General features: G+C 38.6%; 1 protein-coding gene and 1 long non-coding RNA gene across 10 annotated transcripts in view; both read right to left on the reverse strand.

The window, feature by feature from the left end:
* Window positions 1-23,360, reverse strand: part of LOC125964393 (uncharacterized) — a 602,357-nt gene that overhangs the window by 60,491 nt on the left and 518,506 nt on the right. The window lies entirely within an intron of this gene.
* The window catches only part of PLD1 (phospholipase D1), a 201,834-nt gene that overhangs the window by 60,491 nt on the left and 117,983 nt on the right, over window positions 1-23,360 (reverse strand). For 8 of the 9 annotated variants that reach the window (XM_033429529.2, XM_033429527.2, XM_033429525.2 and 5 more), the window contains exons 13-19: window positions 19,233-19,343; window positions 17,125-17,325; window positions 15,875-16,088; window positions 15,167-15,280; window positions 6,373-6,501; window positions 5,526-5,644; window positions 3,935-4,048 (exon numbers count right to left, since the gene is read on the reverse strand). In XM_033429529.2, coding sequence (XP_033285420.1) covers window positions 3,935-4,048; window positions 5,526-5,644; window positions 6,373-6,501; window positions 15,167-15,280; window positions 15,875-16,088; window positions 17,125-17,325; window positions 19,233-19,343 — 1,002 coding nt within the window. The remainder of the gene's footprint in view (window positions 1-3,934; window positions 4,049-5,525; window positions 5,645-6,372; window positions 6,502-15,166; window positions 15,281-15,874; window positions 16,089-17,124; window positions 17,326-19,232; window positions 19,344-23,360) is intronic. The other variant, XM_033429528.2, reaches the window with a different exon arrangement.

Genomic DNA, 23,360 nt, shown 5'->3' on the forward strand with positions numbered 1-23,360 from the left:
TATTATTTACTTTATTGTGTCCAATGCTCTTTCTCTCTCCATTTCAATATATATGGTATAAATAGTATAAAGATTTTTGTATCCAGAACTAGCCTGTGACCCATCCAGAGAAATGTCAGCTTCTTTGTTGCAAATTTTTGAAAACACTAGGGAATGCCTGAAAGTTGTAGCTAATATTGATAGAATGCAAACTAGTATACTCTTCTAGGTGATTTGCATGGATTAATTTATTTAACTATCACCACAACCCTATGAGACAGGTACTATTGTGTTTCCTGTTTTAAAGATGAAGGAAACACATTCAGAGAGGTGAAATAATTTTCCCAAGGTTATACAGCTTGTATGTAGTGAGACAGGAATTTTTTTTTTTTTTTTTTTTGCGGTACGCAGGCCTGTCACTGTTGTGGCCTCTTGCGTTGCGGAGCACAGGCTCCGGATGTGCAGGCTCAGCGGCCATGGCTCACGAGCCCAGCCGCTCCGCGGCCTGTGGGATCTTCCCGGACCGGGGCACAAACCCGTGTCCCCTGCATCGGCAGGCGGACTCTCAGCCACTGCGCCACCAGGGAAGCCCGGAGACAGGAATTTGAATACAGTCTGCCCCTTCCCCTGGCTACATTACATCGCTCCTTTCCAGTTAATTAAGCCTGTGGTCTCTAAGTTACGTAATGAACAATAAACTATGTTAAAAACTATGTTAAAATCAATGTTAAAAAGAATAAGAAGACTTTTATTACGTTTTATTAAATTTCTCAACCAAGAGTATTTAACAGTCATTTGGCTATTGCCACACTGTAACTGAGAGAGTGAAAGACTTGAAAATACGACTATAAACTTTTTAAAACTTAAGTAGCCTCCTGCACAGCCAGGTCCCTTCTCCCTGATGTCTTCTGGATTCTCTGGAAAACCAGGGATTGGACTAGATTATTGCTTTTACCCGCTAAGCACTATACATTCATAACTTGACAACAACAATGCCTAGAACAAGGTGAATAGTGTTTAGAGCCAGTAAGTAATGTGAAGTGAAACAATACTGTGGTCAGAATTTTACAGAAAAGGAGAAATGGAGCAGAGTAATTTCTTTACTTTTCTTCAGTGTCTGGTCATCTCAGATTTTCCTGTCTTCAAAAAGATGCACTGCCTGGTGGTGCCCACTGTTTTCACAGCTGGAGTTATTTTGGCAGTTCTGCAAAACATCTACTGGCAACCAGTAGATGTTTTGTGAGGTCTAAAACTTTTTAAACTATGGAGGAGTCTTCTTTAAGAAAAAGAATACTAATTTATAAACACAAAATTACTGTATTCTAGAATTACTATAGCAGTCTCTTCACTTGTCTCCTGTGTTCATTCTCCTTCTAGTCTTATAAGTTTTGCACATGTATAAACTTTAGGTCCCAAAGTGTGTTTGCTTGGAAAAACGGAAATAGGTGACAAATTGAGAGATCCTACATCAATTAAGCTTGGGAAACGCTCATAGAATATTCAGTCTTAGTAATTTCATTATGCACATCGACATAACGAAGGCACTAAGAAGTCCTATATTTTAAAAATCTGCAAAAACTTATCTGTCCATGGAAACCTTTTTTTGTGGAATAGCTATTAGCATTTCACAGACAAAACCCAATTAGGGAAACTCTGATCTAGATTAATCTTCATAAAACATTCATGTATCATGCTTCCTCTCAGATGACAAAAAAACATTCCAAAGTTCACTAATGCCTCCAGGATCAGGTCAAAATGAACCAGGCCAGCACTTCAGGGCAACCCCAATCTGGCCTTATGCTGTCTGAACCTCATCTACTACCTCTTCAAGAGCAAATGGTTTGCTGCAGTGGGTTCTACCATCTTCTGAGCAGCAGACTTATTCCTTAAAGGGGGTACCCAGTTCTGTCCCTCTCATTTGCCAACCTCTCATGGCATGCTGGTCCATACTCTCAAGACTGGCATTTGGTCCTAGACCACACCTTGCGTTGTTAACTGAATTCTTTAACATCACAGCTTCCTCTCCCCCATCTAACTCCTTTTCCAGAGGCAGAGAACTCCTTTTGTCTGTCTCCTCAGTATCCAGGTGTGCACTGATGATCTGACTGTGCAAACAGATGGCACTTAGTAGACATAAATTGACTGAATAAATGAATTAATGAGTCTTGGTAAACTTCCTTTCAAATCAATTGGCTTCGTAGAGTGCAGGCAGCCTGGGCATGTCAGGGATGAACATGTGAGCATGTTGAGAAGTCACTGATCTAGCACCATTTCTACCACAACATCCACTAATAGGGAGAAGGTGAACCAAGGGAGGCGTTTTGTAGGGCGGATATGCAGAGCATCTATCTGCCTCATCAGGGTGGCAGGAAGAGATTACATAAACCAGGGCTTTACCAAAAAACATTAGAAGATGTCTGTATATGCAACACTGGGATAAACCATCTTTCGCTAATCATAAAAATACACAATTCTCAGAAATAACTTTTCAACAGATGCTTAATTAGCATCGGCTAACTTGGATAAGTTGATCACTGAGTCAATTTTAATGCCATCTCAAATATTAAATTAAATTCTCTTATTTTCTTAATATCAAGGCTCCTATTTTATCTTACAGCACAGGTTATTTTTCCCTCTAAGTAGAATAAAATTAAACAGGTTCATAAAATATTCATTAACTTACATATGAATGCATATCTATCTGTGCCTCTAAGTTTAAATTAGTTCTCTCCTTTAGCCTAGGATGACGAAGTATTTGCCGTAGGTAATTCTCTTAAGTGATTTATCTTTTTGATTGTTCTATTATTCGATCTACGGTCTGAAATGTCTTTTTATTTCTTAGATACACACACCTCTCCTTGCACGTAGTACAAAGTAACTGATTTAGGCGTTTCATTTATATAATCATATTCACCAGAATCCATATCCAAATTAAATAAATCCATAATAGTGATGTCAGCAGCAGACTACTGGATCTTCACTTAAGAAATACTTTTAGCACAATAAGTTTAGTTAACATCCATCACTTCACATACTTACAAATTTTTTTTCTTGTGATGAGAACTTTTAAGATCTACTCCCTTAGCAACATTCAAATATACAACACAGTACTGTTAACCACAGTCACCATGCTCTACGTTACATCCCAGGACTTATTAAGAGTAAAATGGGAAGCTGTACCTTTTGACCCCTGTCACCCATTTCTGCACCCCTTCCATCCCACCCTTTGCCTTTGGCAAACACCAATCTGTTCTGTACTTAAACAATACATTTGACGCCGATAGTGATGACTTTGAACAAAAGGCAATGCAATCCTAGTTCTGTCCCTGCATGATCTCAAGACACTTGAGCTGGAGTTGGTACAGGGAGCAGATTGGGTAACTGTGGACTAGACTAGGATTTCAAGCTCCACCTCTGTTGATAACCAGCTCGATGACCCTGGGCAAGTCTCCAAGTTTCACTCGGTCTTAATTTTCTTATTTGTAATTTTGAGAATGTTGTACTGGATGTGGTCAAATTTTGTTACTTTAATAAGCAAATTTCTCATTCTTTTAAAAGTGTCTCTAAAAGGCATTTGGTTAATTAGGAACTAAAATTAGATTGAACTATAACTAGCTTCCTAGATGCTAAGTTTCAGCCGTATTCCTGGTGCTTCACTGGTATCAGCTCCAGATTTACTGGGTATCATGTTGCTAGAGTCACTTCAGAAGGAATTACAGGACAAGCCTCTCCTTGAGTGGCCTTTTCTAAAGATATGCATTTATTATACCTATACGAGAGTTTTAACAAGAGGATAAATTGAGTACATTTAAAATAGAAAATACAATGCTAAGTTTTAAAAGGTCTATTTAGATTTGCTTTGGAGTTGTCCTTATTGTTGAAGCCAATAGGCATTTAGTCCCATAAGAGTGATTGTACCCAGTAGTACTTCATGAAAAAGAAAAGCCAGACTTACCTGTACATTAGCATGGACAGACCCAGGCACTTGGTGTTTCAACTCATGGGCTGTTGTTTGAGATTTTGGAAGCAGAAAAGGATAAGAAAGGGACCGATATTTTGGTTTCATAATCTAAAATAAAGAAAAATCAGGTAAAAAAGATTCAAATGAAAAAACAGTTCCAGTCTTCCTTACTTTGTGATTATAAAAAAAAATTCAGGTTCATTTGAAAAAGAAAAAGGGAAAGAAATATTAACAATGGTTGTTTCTAGGTGAAGAGGCAATAGATTATTTATTTTTGTTTCTGTCTATTTCCCAGGGACAGAAAACTCCCTTTTTCCTTCTTTTACCTTTTCGAGTGAGCATTACTGCTTTGTATTTTTAAAGAAAACTTAAATACAACCTGGAGTTATAGAAGTACACAATTGCAAAAATGGGATTATTTTATAAACTGATATTTTTACTACATTGTAGATATCTTGCAACAGCAGTAAAGCACTATATATCATTTAAAAATAACTTCATAGTAAAATGGCATGGAACAATCATAATTTGTTTAACGATTTCTATCAATGAGGATGTCAGCTGTTTCTCATTTTATATGAATTATTAGATTGCAATGTCAAGATAAATGACTTATTGAGTAATTTCTTTAGCTTAAATACCTGAAATAGATTTTGAGTCAAAGGTTACATACCTTTAAAAAGTTTTCTGCAGTTGTACCAATTTATCCTTCCAGGAGCAAGGTATAAGACCATCATAGATCCCAAACCCAATTGTAGGTAACTGCAGCATTTTTATCTTTGTCAGTCCAATAAGTTAAAAATATCCTTTTATTTATTCATTTGCCTCTAAATTCTTGTTAAAAATATTTCCACTATTTCTAAGAGCTCCCACTAACTGTTTATAATGTTATTTAAATGAAAATAAGGGGACACTTTAAGTTGTTAATAAAACTAAATCTTTTTCCAAATTGTAGGGACAAAATGCCTATAAAACCATTTTATTTATTTTATTTATTAAGATTCTATAAATGAAATGGAATCTTAATAACACCTAGACGATAGGTACTTAACTTAGGAATGTTAGGTCAAATTCTTACAAGTAATGAAGACATCATACTAAGGAAGACACAGACTAGAGAAAAGAAAAATGTCTCCATTTTCTCATACTACTCACTTTGCTCAGAACCGCCTCTCAGAAGCCTGTACCAATATGGGCCCAGGGCAGTGCCAGGATTGGAAGGCCTTGCAAGCTCCAGCTCTCTTACCTGAACGAGGCTCCCATCCCCCTACAGTAGCCCGACAGCCCTCCACGTGACTATCAGCCCCGGCCAGATGCTTAAACGACACTGAGTGTCCCAAGTGTTCAAAGGGTTAAACCATAGGCTGTGATAGTAGCATCATCCCTCCACCCTCTGAATTGTCTGTGGTGTGAAAGTTCAGGAACATTTTCTTTTTCTTTTGCTCAGAGACCCAGGCACTCTGACAACCGGGCACCCCAGAGTGGATGCGTAGCACAGCTGCGGCTACCACAGCCCCTTCTCGCCTCCTTTTCCTGGCCTGTTTCTCTTCATGTGGACTGAATCATGATAAGACCACCTATGTACCTTCGTGAAGTTCCAGCGCTGGATGAAGTGACGGGCCACGTCGCGAGCAGCCTTCCCGTGGACTACAGAGGCGATGTCATGCCATGGCATCCGGGGGGTGGAGTGCCTGTCAATGAAATCTGCCCAGGCGCACCAGGCAAGGTCCTCGCTAACTTATGTGCCCAGAGGCATACAAGCCATCTGACCCCAGCTCTGACCCTGACTACGATATATAGAAGAAAATGTGGTAATGCCCACCGTGTGTATATTACTTGGCTCGGATAGAACAATACCTTTACAGCCAAGAGAAACATAGATCTCACAGTGAGGAACCCAGTCTCCCACGCACCTCTCCCAAATATGTTTCCACTTCACTTACTAGAGAATCACTAGGCAAGGCAGATGTGAGTTGGTACAAATTATTTAAAGCTGTGTACTTGACATTACATTTTTCTTTTTTATCCTGTTGAAATAATGTTAAGCTACGTTCCTATTTCCTGTTAGATATACAAGCACAGTGATAATCTGAAATGTGTTGTTTTAACGCTGGAAGATGAAGATGATACGCAGAAAAAAGGAGATGATCAAAGGAAGGGAACCATCTCCTGGAGAATTACAGACTATTACCCCCCTAAAATATGCCTATATGGAAGCCGGAGATTTCCAACAAGTAAGCTCTATTTCATTTTCTTTTCTTACTCTAAGGAAAAGCCCTTAAGTACATGACTGAATCATAGCTTCCAGTGTTTTACCAAATATTCAAAACAAAACAAAACAAAAGATATTAGATCATGCACATGCATACTTGTTGAGATGCTGACAAGGAAAAGACAAAATATAAGCAGCCACCCACTACCATGGTACTTACCTGCAAAAGGTTTATCAAGTTGAACCCAATCTTTGAAGACAAAATTGCAGTAGTCCTTTCCATGCCAGAATCTGGTTTCCCCATGTAGCTCTCCCACACCCGTCTGCAAACTTTGGATGGAGCCCGTGTCTGTAAATTCAGCAAGACTCACTCAGAGACTGGTTCAGGCGGACCCCAGAGAGGGAGGCTCATCTCTTATTTCTTAAACACCTAAAGACTTCTTAACTTTTCTTCTTAAGCCTCATAACTAGGACGGCATGTGTTCATGAAGCTGTGGACTGACAAGGTTTTAAAACCCTCATGAATTTACTATTAGTGGGTAGTTGGGGCTATAATCAGGTTCATCATTTGGCAGTGAAATTTAATACTTTATTCTCACCATCTACCAGATCACTGGAGGAATGGATCACAGGGTTAACTGTGAATAAAGAACTTGCTAGGAGAGCCTATGAGAGAGCAGTAAAGTCAGGTCAGGTGGAGGAACATGAGATGCAGAGGCCATAAAGAAGTCATGTCCTTCTTTTTCCTCAACCAATATGGTGCACATCTAATGTATAATTCTTGTCTTTTGCATCTCAAAATGCAAGAACCTCAAATTTGCAGACAGCCTGTGTTCCAGCCCTGGAACTGACTAGCTAAGTGACACTGAGCTTCATCTTTTTGGGTCAGAAATCCTTTATGTGTGAAAGGAAACATTTGGCCCAGATGACATCTAAGATCTTTTGGGCTTTAACGTTCTATTTTTCTAAAATTATAAATGACATCCATAAGAAGTGTAACAATAGACAGAAGCTCATAACCACACAGGCGCAAAAGCAGCAATCCACTGCAGTATTTCACAAAGAACTTTGTCGGGAACATTTTACTTAAGGGTAAATATGTTGACTTAAATAGTTTGTATGTTTATGGAATATGCTGATCACAAAGACAACTAAGCAGGAAAACTAGCAGAACTACAAATCACAAAATGCAGCGCTTAGCACAAAAGAGACACTTAACAGATAGACATTGGATGCAAAAATGCTTGTTGAATGAATAAATGGTACCGCGTGCAGGAGCCACTGAGAGTACCGGACTGGTCTCCCTACCAACACACTGCCCCAGAGCTGTCCTTCTAAAAATGCAGACTCCTTGCTTAAAAGCCTTCTAGGATGACCTACTGCCTAGAGGGGGTCAAATCCTAAGGGTTTAGTATGCACAGAGAGCTCTTCTCAAACTGCTGACAATCTCTCTTTCTGGTCCTTGTTTTCCTCACACAGCCCAGACCCCAGGCACACCATACTTCTCACTGCTTTTGACAGGCCTGGTTCATCATGCAGCTGGCACATTATTCCTTCTGCCTAGAAGGTTCTTCCCTCCCTCTTGGTCTGAACTCATCCTCCTTCAAGAGCCACATTAGCTGTCATCTGTCCTAGAGACACCTCCCAGATCCCAGCAGGGAGAGGCAGTCCCTAGCACTGCTGTAGAACCATTAACAGTTGCACACCTCGGGGCCTCTGACTCTGTGACCCAATTGTGTAAGGATGCTCCTCCCTGCTCCCCACTCACTCATCTATAAACTTTGGGGTGGGGAGTATGTCACCTCAGTGCCTGGTATAGCTACTGGCAGTCAGTAGGCAATCAATAAGTATTTGCAGAGCAAAAGTTTTTAAACAATCACCACACATACTGCTAGTATTCTATCTCAGACTGAATAATTAACCTCCAAAGGGTATTGGAATTTTCTGTAAAAGGAAAATGTCTTAAAATGCTAACAATGAACAAAACTCAATAATGTTAAAAATAGAATTCTGTTGATTTCTCCCAGTGATTTATTTTCCTGCTCTCTAAGACTGAAAGGCCAAAGTACTGGTAGGTCTATTTGCTCACCTGTAGGCTCTTTATAGTAAGCATGGCACTTTGTTTATTAAAAAAACAGGAAAAGAAAAAAAGGGACAAAGAACGAGATAAACAGTGGGTCAATTCTGAAATATATATATATATATATATATATATATATATATATAATTTGTTTTCATCAATTGAGAAACTCCAGGCTAAATTTTTATATGTATATACATATACTTGTTTAAAAATCTCACCTAATAATCAGTTTTGATAAGAAAAACAAAGCAAATTCTTAGTCTCAGATAATGATCTTGGTGCTAATTGAATTCAACCTGCTCATAGTTCAAATTTGGTTTTGGTTTTAGTCATGGCCAAAACTAGTCCAAATAAATCAGGGTCCTCCTCAGAACAAATGAAATAATATTAAGGCTAAACAGAACAAAATACTCCTACTTACTGCGATTACTGCTCAGAACTGCATGAACACGTACGAGCAGGAAGGGAGGACTTTTTACATCAGCAATGCTGACCTGAGGTGGTTCTTATTAGTCTATATCTGGCTCCCAGTTGATTTCATAATTGCATCTGCCTTGTCTTTTGGCACCGGTTTTTCATGCCAGTTTACTGCAAGCCTCATCCATCGGTGGCCCAGACTCTGGCTGCTGAAGTACATGAAGAACTTTTTTTTTTTTTTTTTTTTTTTGTGGCATGCGGGCCTCTCACTGTTGTGGCCTCTCCCGTTGCGGAGCACAGGCTCCGGACACGCAGGCTCAGCGGCCACGGCTCACGGGCCCAGCCGCTCCGCGGCACATGGGATCTTCCCAGAGCAGGGCACGAACCCGTGTCCCCTGCATCGGCAGGCGGACTCTCAACCACTGAGCCACCAGGGAAGAGGGTATTTTCCTGCCCCTCACCCGGTGTCTTCTGACTTTGCCACATCCTCCTGTTTTTTCTCTCGTCTCTTGGCTTCCAAGGCTGCACTCCTCTACCATTACTCCAACTCACCCTTCTTGATCTTCTTTCCTAGCTCCTCCCTCACAAGGTTTTCCCCAGCTTTCCCCTAAATGTACATACCCCTGTAGCCCTGGCTTCTCACTGGGGCTCTAGATCTACAGCCACGTCCAATGCCTCACTTGACCTCATCTACCTAGTTGTCCCACCAAACTATAAACTCATGCGTAACACTAGAATCACCATCATTCCCACAAAATCAAGTCTTCCCTTGAGATTTCTGCTTTCTGTTCATCGTTTCTCAAGCAAAACCTCAGAATCACCTCTGGCTCCCCTCTCTTCTTCACTGTCTTCTCCACCCACCTCCCCATCACCACTTCTCAAATCCTACTGAAATTTGCGGATTCTTTCTTCTGAAAAAAGATTCTCTTATTCACTTCATTCTTGGGCCCACTGGAACAAGCTAGTCAGACTTCCCATGTCTCTAGTATGACCTTCGTAAAATACCACCCTTATTCCCCTACCCTTCCCCTCCACCCCCCACCCCCTCCAAATTCCACCTCCCCAGGGATTCTCCAGCATTTAAGGAATGAGGGTCAATGACCCAGCCTGACTTTCAAGACTCTCCAGATATTGGTACAATTATATCCCACCAGCCCAATCCATACAAATTAACTACCTATCAACAGCAATTCCAAAACCCAAAAGCTCTGAAAATCCAAATGTTTCTTCACAGCTCATTTGTTAGCAAAACCTGATGTGAACTTGAGGTTATTATCTTTATTTATCCCACTTGATGTTGCACGAATATAAATGATTTGCTTATAGGGTATTTCCTGGACTTTGCCAGGAGTATAACATAATATAGAGTATAGGTATTGTATTACCTTTCTAAAATCCAGAATCTTCTAATTTCTTTTTTTTAATTGAGGTAACATTGGTTTGTAACATTATGTAAGTTTCATGTGTATGACATTATATTTCTATTCTATATACACTACAGCATGCTCCCCACCAAAAATTTATTCTCCATCCATCACCATACAGTTGGTCCCCTTTACCCATTTCACTCTCCCTCAATCCCTTCCCTTTTGGTAACCACTACTCTGTTCTCTGTATCTACATAATTATTTCTGTTTAGTTTGCTTGTTTATTTTGTTTCTGTGTTTATTTCCTTGCCTTTTACATTCCGCATATCAGTGAAATCACATAGTATTTGTCTTTCTCCGTTGGACTTATTTCACTTAGTATAATACTCTCAAGGTCCATTTATGTTGTTGAAAATGGCAAGATTTCATCTTGTTTTATGGCTAAGCAGTATTCTATTGTATATATTTACCACATCTTTACCTATTCATTAACTGATGGGCACTTAGGTTGCTTCCATATCTTGGCTACTGTAAATAATGCTGCAATGAACATAAAGGTGTATATATCTTTTTGAATTACGTTTTTATTTTTGTATTTTTTAGGTAAATACCCAGAAATGGGATAGCTGGATCATACGGTAGTTCTATTCTTAATTTTTTGAGGAATCTCCATACTGCTTTCCAAAGTGGCTGCACCAATTTACATTCCCATCAACAGTGCATGAAAGTTCCCTTTTCTCCTCGTGGTCGCCAACATTTTTTATTTTTTCCCTTTTCGATAACAGGCATTCTAACAGGTGTGAAGTGATATGCCATTCTGGTTTTGGTTTGCATTTCCCTAACAATTAGTGATGTTGACTATCTTTTCGTGTGTCTGTTGTTCATCTGTATGTCTTCTTTGGAAAAATGTCTCTAGCTTTTCTACCCATTTTTAATTGGGTTGTTTTTTGTTGTTGTTGAGTTATACTAATTCTTTATATATTTTGGATATTAACTGCTTATTATATATATCATTTACAAATATCGTCTCCCATTCAGTAGGTTGTCTTTTCATTTTGCTGTTGGTTTCCCCCTTTGTTGTTGGCATTTCTCATATGTGTGTTAAGATATAACATCTACCTGGAATGCCTGTTTCTCTCCCTTCTTAGTCTCTACCTACTGAATTTCTGCCTATATTCATGGCCAGTTCTGAAACAGGTCCCCAATGAGTTATATATATATTTTTTTAAATCTCTTGGTTCTTGAAACTTTTTGGATTTTGGCATTGTGGATCAGGTTTACGGTTGTGGAGAAGGCTTCGCTGACAACTCTTGCCAGAGGATATTTCCCCCTGATGAATTACTAAGGCACTAGGTTAGTAATACCACCACTTACCTATTAGACAATAAGCTCTTTGAGAGTGAGAATAAGTGTTATACATTCTACACCACTGAAAACAGAGTTTAGAAATGACTTAACCTACTCTTCATTATCCCTTATGATTAGATATCTGAGTTTGAAACACTTGTCTCAACTAAATGGCAAGAATTATTTTCCCCATCAGCCATATATTAAATCTTGCTTAAAAGGAAAAGACTAGCAAACAATTACTGAATATAAGAAGAATAAAATTCAACTCTTTTGGGCTTCCCTGGTGGCGCAGTGGTTGAGAGTCCGCCTGCCAATGCAGGGGACACGGGTTCATGCCCCGGTCCGGGAAGATCCCACATGCCGCAGAGCGGCTGGGCCCGTGAGCCATGGCCACTGAGCCTGCGCGTTCGGAGCCTGTGCTCCGCAATGGGAGAGGCCACAACAGTGAGAGGCCCACGTACCACAAAAAAAAAAAAAAAATTCAACCCTTTTAAAATAACTGTATCAAGGAAACAATGTGCTTGAAATTCTCCCTCTTGCAACATAACTTTAAGAGAAAAAAAATCTTGAAGATGGCTGAGTGATTTTGAATTAAAATATATACTATAGAAATCTACCATAGTTACTAATCACATTTAAGATGAGCTGATTTTAGTGCAGTTTTTTCTACTTAAAAACCCACAGTGATCTTGCGTGTACACTCTGTGTGCAGGAAGAAGACCCAATGCAGCGGAAAATAAAAATAAATAAATAAATAAATTTATGAAAAGAAAACACAGACCATAAAAAAAAAAATGTATGGAAAACAAAGGAAACCATGATGAAGCATAAAAAACAAAACAAAAACAAAAACAAAAAAAAACCCAGGCTTTGCTAGTAGCCCTGTTCAGCCATGGCCTTTTCCATTCAAGTGAAACATTGCAGAGAAGCTAATCCAGTTCGTATCTTCAGGAAAGGAAGTTATTAACTCAAGTAAACATTCAGTTTCAAACTTATAATGAAGAGTCACTCTGTGCTTAATTTGGGTTTCAAGTCCTATAAGACAATATAAGTTTAAGTCATTACATGATTTAAATGTAGAGCTGTGCTCTTTAAACTTCCTTCATTATTAATAGTAGAACTTCCTTTTTTTTTCCCCAATACAAATTCACATGGCAGTCCAATATATAAAATAATATATGTGGGATTTTTCTGGTTGACACAGGTACCAATAGAGGTAGGAGGGTCCGGGGCCTTCAGGTACCAATAGAGGTAGGAGGGTCCGGGGCTCTCAGTATTATCCTCAGAGCCCCCCTGAGAAACACCAGGATCCAAGAAATAGACTTTGCAAAGCACTGCGCCAGAAGGACTCAACTATCCTTTGGCTTTCCTATTTAAGTAAATTAACTTTTTTCCTATTAAAAAATTAAATTTGTAACTTAATGTAGTTAATGGAAAGAGTCCTCTCCATCCCCCACATCCCATATGCAGTGCATCAGCAAATGCTGTCAGCTCCACCTCAAGATGTATTCAGTACCTGCCTGGTCACTACTTGCCACCCCTGTCTGCTCTGAAGAAAACGTTTGTAAAAATGCAAATCAGACCTTGTCTGGCCTTTGCTCAAGAAAGACCATCTGATGGCTTCCTTTTTCACTCAACGTATAAACCAAAATTCTATAAACTACCCAAGCCTCTCCGACTTTGCTCCTATCATTCTCCCCTAGCCCACCCGACTTCAGCCACTCCTGGAACATACCAATCCCCTCCTGCCTCATAGTCTGCACTTGCTACTCCTCCTGGCTGGACTTCCTCCCCACAGACATTATCTTATCCTGATTCTTCTCTCCCTTTTGATCTTTCTCGAAAACTCACTTCATTGGAAAAGCATTCTCTGACCCCCTCCCCATATAAAATAGTAACTCCTCCCCTCTGCCCTTCCCCCCTTCCCCTGCTGTACTGTTTTCCATGATAATTCTTACCGCCTGACACGTTGTGTTTGATGATCTATTTGTATATACAATTCCCATCCTTACTCTCCTACTAGTTAACAGAATTTTGTCTGTGTTGTTCATTCCATCTCTAGTATCTAGAACAGTGATTGACATAGGAGCTCAGTAAGTACTTATTTAAAGAACAAATGAGTCATATACATTTATTTTTGTATCCCCACTTACAGTTTTTTTTTTTTTTTTTTTTCTTTTGCGGTACGCGGGCCTCTCACTGCTGTGGCCTCTCCCGTTGCGGAGCACAGGCTCCGGACGCGCAGGCTCAGCGGCCATGGCTCATGGGCCCAGCCACTCCGCGGCATGTGGGATCTTCCCGGACCGGGGCACGAACCCGTGTCCCCTGCATCGGCAGGCGGACTCTCAACCACTGCGCCACCAGGGAAGCCCCCCACTTACAGATTTTAATGATTGTGCAATTCCATCAAGGGAATGAACTGCTCATTATGTTCTCAACCATCCTCCATCCTCTACTCTTGGATTTTAGGTTGTTTACTTTCTCTCTTCTCTCTCTCTCAATAAAAAACACTGCACTGGACGTGTATCCAGTTTATTCGGGAGAGGATTTCCATCAACACCTGAAAACCACCCACATTGCTGTCCCTAGTTCACCACTATGGTGATCACCCCTCTCAGCCTGCCATCAGCCTGAATTACTTAACGTAGTCTGCACCCAGCTTGCATCTTCTTTTCCACTTGCCCCCAATCCTGTTGTCAGCAACACTAGCATTCAGTCCCCTTGACTTCATGTTTCACAACTTCATTCTTCCATCTCATCATCAGTTCTAACGCAGCAAAGCCACACTCTGGAATTACAAAGCAATACCTGGACCTGTCTGCAACCTTTTATCTTTAATGTCTGCCCCGGCATGCACCCCTGACCTGGCTCTCTGGACTCCCCAGTGCCCTGTCTCAGGGCTATGACGCTCTACGGAGCGCAGGAATTACTGTGAGCTATCACTGAATCCACATAGGCATCAAGGACTAGCTGTATGCTAAATAAAGAAAATGTCTCCTCACATATGCTCTTCTCCATATTTTAATATATATCAATGTTGTTTACATATTTTATATCAATGTGATTTAAGACAAACAAATTTACTTAACAGTTACATGGGAGCTTTAGTTTACTATATACAGTTAATCAGTTTAAAAGTTGCAGGGTCTCCAGACTACAGAATGCTGGAACCACTGCTCAAGGTCCAGCTTAATGTTCAGGGTCATCAGCTCCTGACAGCCACAAGTGACTCACAGCCAGCCATGCTAGCTGGGCTCTATCTCAGCCATCTCCTAAACAGTACATAGAACTGTGGCCTTAAGAATTTAGCCCAAAGGTCCTGATGTAGTCATCTGCACATCTGCTAAATCACAAGTCTGAAGCATGACTTCTGGGAGACTGATAAACTAGAACTTCTCTGGGCACATCACTTATCATCTCTAACCCTGCCGTTGGTTCCTCTGTAAAAAGGAGATAACGCTGTTATTACCAAGCCCCACAGGCGCTCGGGGCAGTGAGCGGCAGAGTCTGCACACAATAAACGCTAGCTTACAATTTTACTATGGTTGCTGTTTCTGATGATGATCACTTGTTACTAAATCCGATCCAGCCAAACTCCTCTTCATTCCACCATGTTTTAGGCCCTGATTAATTTATTCGAGAACCTAGTTCTTAGAGAAACATCAGATTATCCATTCTAAAAGCATACGTGGGGTGAACACTGTGAGAATGGAAAGCCAATCCAGAGACACGGTCGCTCTGCTCATGCAGCAAAAGCGGAAGCCTACAGAGACTGCGGCGCGTCACACGTCACTTACCAACGTTACGTCTAGTGAGCCCCTGCTCAGACTCACTGGAAGAGCGAAAGAATTTCAAGTGGGGCTTTAAACCATGGATTAAATTCTGACGACTCCTACAGTGATTATAATCACCTGGAGAAAGTTGAGAGTTCTTTCTTTACAAAGAGATATAGATATATATATAAATATACCAAGTTTTCTAAACTGAGAAGCAGCTTCAATCATTTTAAAAACAAGGCGAGGCTATAAAATCGGTCACAAATTCTGTGCAACAGAAAACTGTAGAGCTTTAAGACAAATCTTAAAGAATGGTAAATTTATAAGATGTAGAAAATCTGATGTTTGAGGATAAAAGCTGGGTGTATTTCTGGATAGAAAGAGACATGAAATCTCTTATATGAAAAGTTTATAAAGTACACCTAATACTTTTCTTTTTCCTTTATAACTTGGCATTATTTTAGAAATGCTTAGTCATTCTGCAACCATTAGAAGCATGAATTGTGGCTGTTATGACTCGTGATGTGAATAAAACAATAAATCTGTTCTAAAATGGGTCAAACAGAGCCATGAAATGGCATGAGACTGAATAGGATGATATAACGACTTCTCAGCATTGTTCACTTTACTCCATTATAGAAGGACAAGTTCGGCAAACAGGTATACAGTGTCTGGCTATGGAGGAACAGAGCACAGTTGAGATAAATTCCAGTGCAGACGATGACTTACTGGAGGCGCTGTCAATGCTGCTGATGCTGTCTGTGCTGCGTAGGTGGTGTCTGTGCAGCTGCCTGTAGAGGCTGAATCTGGAGAACTTTCTGGGCTTTCCTATTCCTTTCAGTTTTGAATCTGCATCATCAACAGTCTTCAGGACAGGCAGATTTTTGTTAGATTCGTTTTTATCTTTGAGGCATAAGGATTCCATAGACTCTGTTGTTTCAGCCTGAGAAAATTATTTAAAAAACAAGAAAAAGAAAGAGAAGAAAAGAAACTGCATAAGATAAGCTGCGCTGTGGCCTTTTAATTCCAGTTTAAAGTTTACACATGACGGAGGCTCCCTAAGAGACACACAGTAGTATGTGTGAGGTCAGCCACAGGGCAGTGGGCGATCCTTGTGAGCTGTTTAAATACTTCCAAAGGGATACCAGGAAGTCCATTATAGTTCCTCTTTCACTGGGCCAGAAATTTCATGCCAATTAACTTTTTGGTTTCCATTACAATTACATGAGTTATACTCACTGTTGAGCTACTGAACTTCTTCTGATAAATATTAAGTAAGCGATGCTTTTTCTGTCAATTATTTTCCCCGTTACCTTTTCACTAAATCTCTGTTTTCCCAGAAAAGTCACCAACATGGACCACAGTAAAATAAGATGGAGCCCATCAAACTTTTTAATAAGCACACTGATATTCTGGCAACCATTCGAGTTGAAATAACAAGTCACGAATATAGGCATATAGAGACTTTGGCAGCTCTTGATCTGAAAGATACTTTGAGAAGTTATTAACCTCCTGCTTTCAAACAGAATTCCCTGAATGACTCCAGACTGACCTATCCTAGTTTTGTATGTTTGTAAGAAGGAAGATTTCGAAAACCTTGGCAGCTAACTGTAATAAGGTTGCTTCTTTAACTTCAAGTCCAATTTTGCCGCACATTTCTGTTTATGAACTTTTTTCCCAAATAGGAACTAAATCTTTAATTTAAATGGAAAGCAAAGGAACTGACTATGAGATAGCAAATGCTCTATCAGATCTGTTTTCTCTTCTTACAAGAGAAGAAACTGAGATTAACAGATGCATAGTTACAGACTCACTAAGTGGTATCTGAAACCAGGTCTGTGTTGGACTCAATGTTCTCTACCTCTCCAGGGATAGGCCACCTCTCATTCAATCCATCAGTCAACCAATCACACTATTAATACACACTTATACAAACTGTGTCCCTTATATGCAGTTCCATAAAGGTGAAATTTACTAACTGTGAGGGAAACCAGAGAAGGTGCCCCGATGACGCGCTTCACGCTGCCCACGTCCGTGAGTCTGTGTTCGTTGTCATCCCACCTTCCATAGGCCAGGTCAATCCCACCCACAAAGGCAACCGACTGGTCGATGATGATGAGTTTCTCGTGATGAGCCCACAGATATACACTGGATGACACATGATCTGGGTGCCTCATCACCTTGAGAGGAAAAAAACCACACACGTAATATGCTTTCTAAAATGTCTTTCATATTATAATAAAATAGGTCTGTTTACTCCCCTGAACAACATTGCCTACAATTCAAATGCTAAAATGTGCTATCTATACATCAAAGAAAATCCCCAAACTTCTAATTTTATCCTCAGTATTTAGCAGAGTATTTATTTATTTTATCCTCAGTATTTATCCCTGGATACTTTTCAAAACTCCCCTGACCACCCTGGACCCCTCACATATGGGGGAAGCTGCCCTTTAGCTTGAAATCTGGCCACATATTTCAATAAAAGCCAGTTCAATGGAATAGCAGATTCCCTTTTCCCCCAAAAGGGTTATGTTATATGTTATATAAAAAACACTGAAACTTTTTAGCCTACATCTCTCTCTGACAAAATTTTTTAAGAAGTATATTGATATTTTGGCAGTTATTAAGTTGAACTAGTAATCATATTGATATAGGGATATAGATGTTTGGGCAGCTCTTGATTTTAAAGGTAATTTAAGAAGTTATTAACCTCCTGGTTTCAAACGGAATTCTCTCTTAAATAATCCCAGACTGACCTATTTTTGTATGTCTTTAACTAGAAACATTCCAAAAACTTTGGAGGCAACTTTATTTTTTAATAACATGTTTTTATTGTGGTAAAATACACATAACATAAAATTTACCATATTAACCTTTTTAAGTGTACAGTTCAGTGGTGTTAAGCGTATTCATATAGTGCAACCATCACCACTATCCATCACCAGAACTTTTTATTTTGCAAAACTGGAACTCTATACCTATTAAACAAAAACTCCCTGTTCCCTCCTCCTCACAAAATCCGGCAACTACCATCTACTTTCTGTCTCTATGAATTTGACCACTCTAGGTCTCTCATGTAAATGGAATCACACAATATCTGTCTTTATGTCTGGCTTATTTTACTTAGAATAATGTCTTCAAGGTTCATCCATGTTTTAACACATGTCAGAATTTCCTTCCTTTTTAAGACTGAAAAATATTCCATTTTATGTATATACCAATCCATTATTGAGAGTGTGATATTAAAGTGTCCAACTATTATTATAGAACTGCTTTATTTCACCCTTCAATTCTTTCAATGTTTGCTTCATATATTTTGATGGTCAGTATTAGGTATGTAAATGTTTATAATTATTACATTTTCTTGCTGCCTTGAACCTTCTATTAATATATAATATCCTTCTTTATCTATTGTAAACTTTATTGATTTAAAGTCTATTTTGTCCAATATTAGTATAGCCACTCCTGCTCTCTTTTGGTTATTATTTACATGGAATATCTTTTTTTAATCAGGTGAAATATATAATCATTATATACTTTAAGCCTGCTGAAGATTAATTCATTGTCTTGATGTAGCTCAGTGACTGGGCGACAATATTTACTGATAGGCTTCAGGTCTTTGGTAAAATATCAAAAGGCTTTTTTCAAATTGCTTATCATGCTTATTCACTTTACTAGTACTGTATACAAAGTGCTTTTAAGGAGAGCACTTTAAATCCTAAAGGAGCTCTCTTTGTTGCTATCAGTGTTCAAGGGATATCCCAGGGAGATCACATTTAAGAGGTTCCAGGATAACCTTAATGAGGAGTATAGAAACCTGACAGGGCTCTTAAAACAACTCTAGGAAGAATGTTCTTGGCTAAATTATCAGGGTAAGAGAAGCAGAAATGAGAACTCTGCTGACTCCATCAAGATCAGAAGTATAAGAAAGTATAATTATTTTATTTCTGAGAAGTTCACAATATTATTGATTCAAAATATACATTAGGGAATTCTAAAGATTACCACTGCTCAAAGTAAAATGTATCTGAAAAACTACAGAATAATAAAGAAGAAACATTGTTAAGCAAGATGACCTGAATACCTTTATGTTGGGGTGTAGATGCATCAAAGTCCTCTTGCTGTATTCACTATTGATTCCAAGAGCAAGTTCCACCTCTTTGTAGAGCATAATGAAGATACGCACCCCCTGTTGCTGTCACAAGAGAAAACACAAGGAGGAATAAGAATTTCTGGAGGTAGGTTATGATTTTCTTTTTCTTCTTCATTTCTGGGGCATTGTACTTTCTAAAAATTTTTTCTATAAACAAGTATAATAAAATATTTAATGAAAAGTGCAATACAAGAAGGTGAAACATAAGTGTATATTAAGACACAAATATAAAAAAATAAAAATTTATCTCCCTTCCATTCTATGATTTGTCATACTGAGACAGTCAGTATTTGACTAATTATAGCCAGAAAGTTGAAATTGCAACTTGAAATACTAAAAGTATCTGATAGTCTTACAACTTTGAACATCTCAGAACACTTGACCTTGAGGAAAGTTTTGACCTGATTCATGTTACAGGATTAGGATCTTCTGCTTGTCTTTATTATACTACAAAGAATTGAAATAACATTTTGGTACATGACTCTTTTTGAATTATGGCTTTCTCAGGGTATATGCCCAGTAGTGGGATTGCTGGGTCATATGGTACTTCTATTTGTAGCTTTTTAAGGAACCTCCATACTGTTCTCCACAGTGGCTGTATCAATTTACATTCCCACCAACAGTGTAAGAGGGTTCCCTTTTCTCCACACCCTCTCCAGAGTCTGTCATCCAGAGTGAAGTAAGTCAGAAAGAGAGAGACAAATACCGTATGCTAACACATATATATGGAATTTAAGAAAAAAAAAATGTCATGAAGAACCTAGGGGTGAAACAGGAATAAAGACACAGACTTACTAGAGAATGGACTTGAGGCTACGGGGAGGGGGAAGGGTAAACGGTGACAAAGCGATAAAGAGGCATGGACATATATACACTACCAAACGTAAGGTAGATAGCTAGTGGGAAGCAGCCGCATAGCACAGGGAGATCAGCTCCGTGCTTTGTGACCGCCTGGAGGGGTGGGATAGGGAGGGTGGGAGGGAGGGAGACGCAAGCGGGAAGAGATATGGGAACATATGTATATATATAACTGATTCATTTTGTTGTGAAGCTGAAACTAACATACCATTGTAAAGCAATTATACTCCAATAAAGATGTTAAAAAAAAATACATAAATGATAAGAATTTAGAATAAAAAAAAAAAATTAGTAAAAAAAAAAAAAAGAATTGAAATAACAGTGTTTTTAAAACTCTGATGCAATAAATTATGCTAAACATGCCTTAAATGTTTCTGGGGGTATTTTCATAGAGTTTTTCTTTATTAAAAATTATTTCAGTGGAAAAAACATGTCTCAGTCTTCAGAGGTGAATGTATTGGTTCATACTCTTAACCCATAATTAAATCATTAATGTCTATTTCACCACTGAAATGACTTCTTCAGAAGTCAGCTTCTCTAACATTCAAAAATCCCCGAGTTTTAGCAGCAGCACAGAAATTAACATTGATCCATCCTTAGACCTTGGACCTAAAAGAAAGTAGACAAGGCCGTTGTGAAGGTCAAATTAAATCAAAATTGCCTCATAAACTTTAATATGCTATACAAATAATATTTATTCTTAATATTAACCATCAAAGAAATGTCCAACAGCTGGTAGTATAGAAAAGTACTAGTATTTTCTCTCCTAGCTCTGGGCGGTGACAAGGTTTTAGCTTATGATAAATTGCCTGACACCTGAATGTCCTCCCCCATCCCTGTCCGCTTACACAGTTCGGCCACCAACATATAGTTCCTCCAGGAAACTCTATCTTATTTACCCCCACTTCTTATATCACTTTTTTACTTTTTAGGTTTGCATCCTCAGTGTTGCCGTGCAGTTTGCAACATTTTAATTTGCACTTACTGTACCCAGCAGCTCTGAAAGCATCCTGCAACATATTACATGCATATTGAGTACTGTAGCTACACCTAGGCATTTAATATCCTACAGATTTAAGGCAAGAAGTTTTCCATAATCCTTTCTAGAGTATTTGAGATGCAGGCATATCTAATAAACTAGAGTGAATAATTCAGTTACAGTTTAAATGTAATCCATGGTAATTAGGTATTGTTCATAATGGACATTTGAGTCACAAATTTAAGAAGCCTTACTGGTTGAACACATCTAATTTATAACAACTGGATATTTTTGCAATGCTATAAATATGTGAAATAACATAAGAGTTAATATTTTTAGGCTGCAAGATGTAAAATCTTGGAATAAACCAAGCATATATACAGTTCCCCAATGTTGCTCTGCCAATAAAAAGCATATTTTGGCCCCTAAATCCTTATAATAACACATCACTTCAAAATACTAACTCTATCTTACTTGGTGTTAGTAATATCTGAGAAGTGTGCATATTTTTGAAGGGATACACTAGATTTACATTCTGGGCTGCATTAAAGAAATCTGAGTACTAAGAGAAGACCCATTCTTGCTCTGAAAAATAACAGGATTAAAAATACATATGTCGGGGGCTTCCCTGGTGGCACAGTGGTTGAGAGTCCACCTGCCGATGCAGGGGACACGGGTTCGTGCCCCAGTCTGGGAAGATCCCACATGCCGCGGAGCGGCTGGGCCCGTGAGCCACGGCCACTGAGCCTGCGCGTCCGAAGCCTGTGCTCCGCAACGGGAGAGGCCACAACAGTGAGAGGCCCGCGTACCGCAAAAAAAAAAAAAAAAAAAAAAGTCATTTTATTTCTCTGGTTAACAGTTGACTTTTGGAACTTGCTTGTTATTTATTATATTATGCAACTATTGTTGTAATCAAGTACATAAGTACAGACTTGAGTAAAGAAATAAGGAAGTGAAAGTGCAGGCAGGAAGTGAACAGATTAATTTCTAATGATCTGGTCAGTGAGCACTCTAAATGAAAACTAGAACATTATTTTATTTTTCTCCTCTACTATTCAGATTTACTTTGCTATTTGAATATTTTAGGATTCAGCACTGAATAGCAGTTTAAAAAAATAGACTCCCGTTGAATGACTTAATATAAAGTTTAAGACCCCCAATTTCAACCTAAATTATAGAACGTTACACCTGACATCTTTCATCACAGTTCATTTATTTTAAATGGATGAAATTCTCCTTCTTAGGCTTATGAGATTATTACCCATGAAGTACAGTAATTGAAAATTAGGAACTGGCCTGAATCTTACAATTTTCCATTTATCTGCATAACTAATGGATTTTTTTAAATAACAGAGATTTTTTAATGCTAATGGATTATAGCATTATCCTCCATCTATTAATACCTGACATTTTCTTCTATACTGTGTCTTTTCACATTGAAATAAATAACTCTGTAGGAAATAGGATAGAGACTTTTAAGTCATTTTAGCTTAAATAGAAATGACTAATAAGGAAGTAATTAAATATAAAAAGTTCATTTTTATGTAGTCTGGTTTACAATTATTTACTTATGTCCATGCCCACAATAAACAGTTAATTAGTGACAAGATTCCTGTGATAATAAAGCAATAAATTCCTCTTCTTTTGGTCAAGGCATTACAACACTGCCATAAACTCTAAACTATAAAGGGCAAAGCAAAATACTTCCTTTGGGAATGAAGGCATTTGTTGGGCCATAATAATGCAGACTTATGCAAAATATGGGAAATATTTATGCAAAATGAAAGCCTAATTACAAAAAAAGGGACTGATGTTAATTCTGTAATTTCAAAAATACACTTTTGAAGTATCCAGTGTTTTACCAATGCCTTTTAGTGACCCCAGGGGAAATTACTTTTTGCTCAGAAGAAAAGTATTAATAGGAGAAGTAGGAAAACAAAGAGCCTGGACTTGACTGTGCTTCTTATGTTTCTATGCCATGTTTCTTATCTCTGCTGCAGTCAACTAACCCAAGGATTCCATAGAATAAACTTTATGACACCTGAGTTTAAAAAGATAAAAGTTCTATCCTCTTTTCTAATTAGTTTTTAAGCAAGTAGAACAGATATGATACTATTAACAGTAGGAATTTTTAGGTGCTTTACACATACAAATGCATGTGAAGAAAATGAAAAATAAACATCTTTTATAGTTGAAATCAAGAGACTTTGCTTCTGAGCCAG

The sequence above is a fragment of the Orcinus orca genome, chromosome 5 (genome assembly GCF_937001465.1).
Source record: "Orcinus orca chromosome 5, mOrcOrc1.1, whole genome shotgun sequence".
Lineage (NCBI taxonomy): Eukaryota > Metazoa > Chordata > Mammalia > Artiodactyla > Delphinidae > Orcinus > Orcinus orca.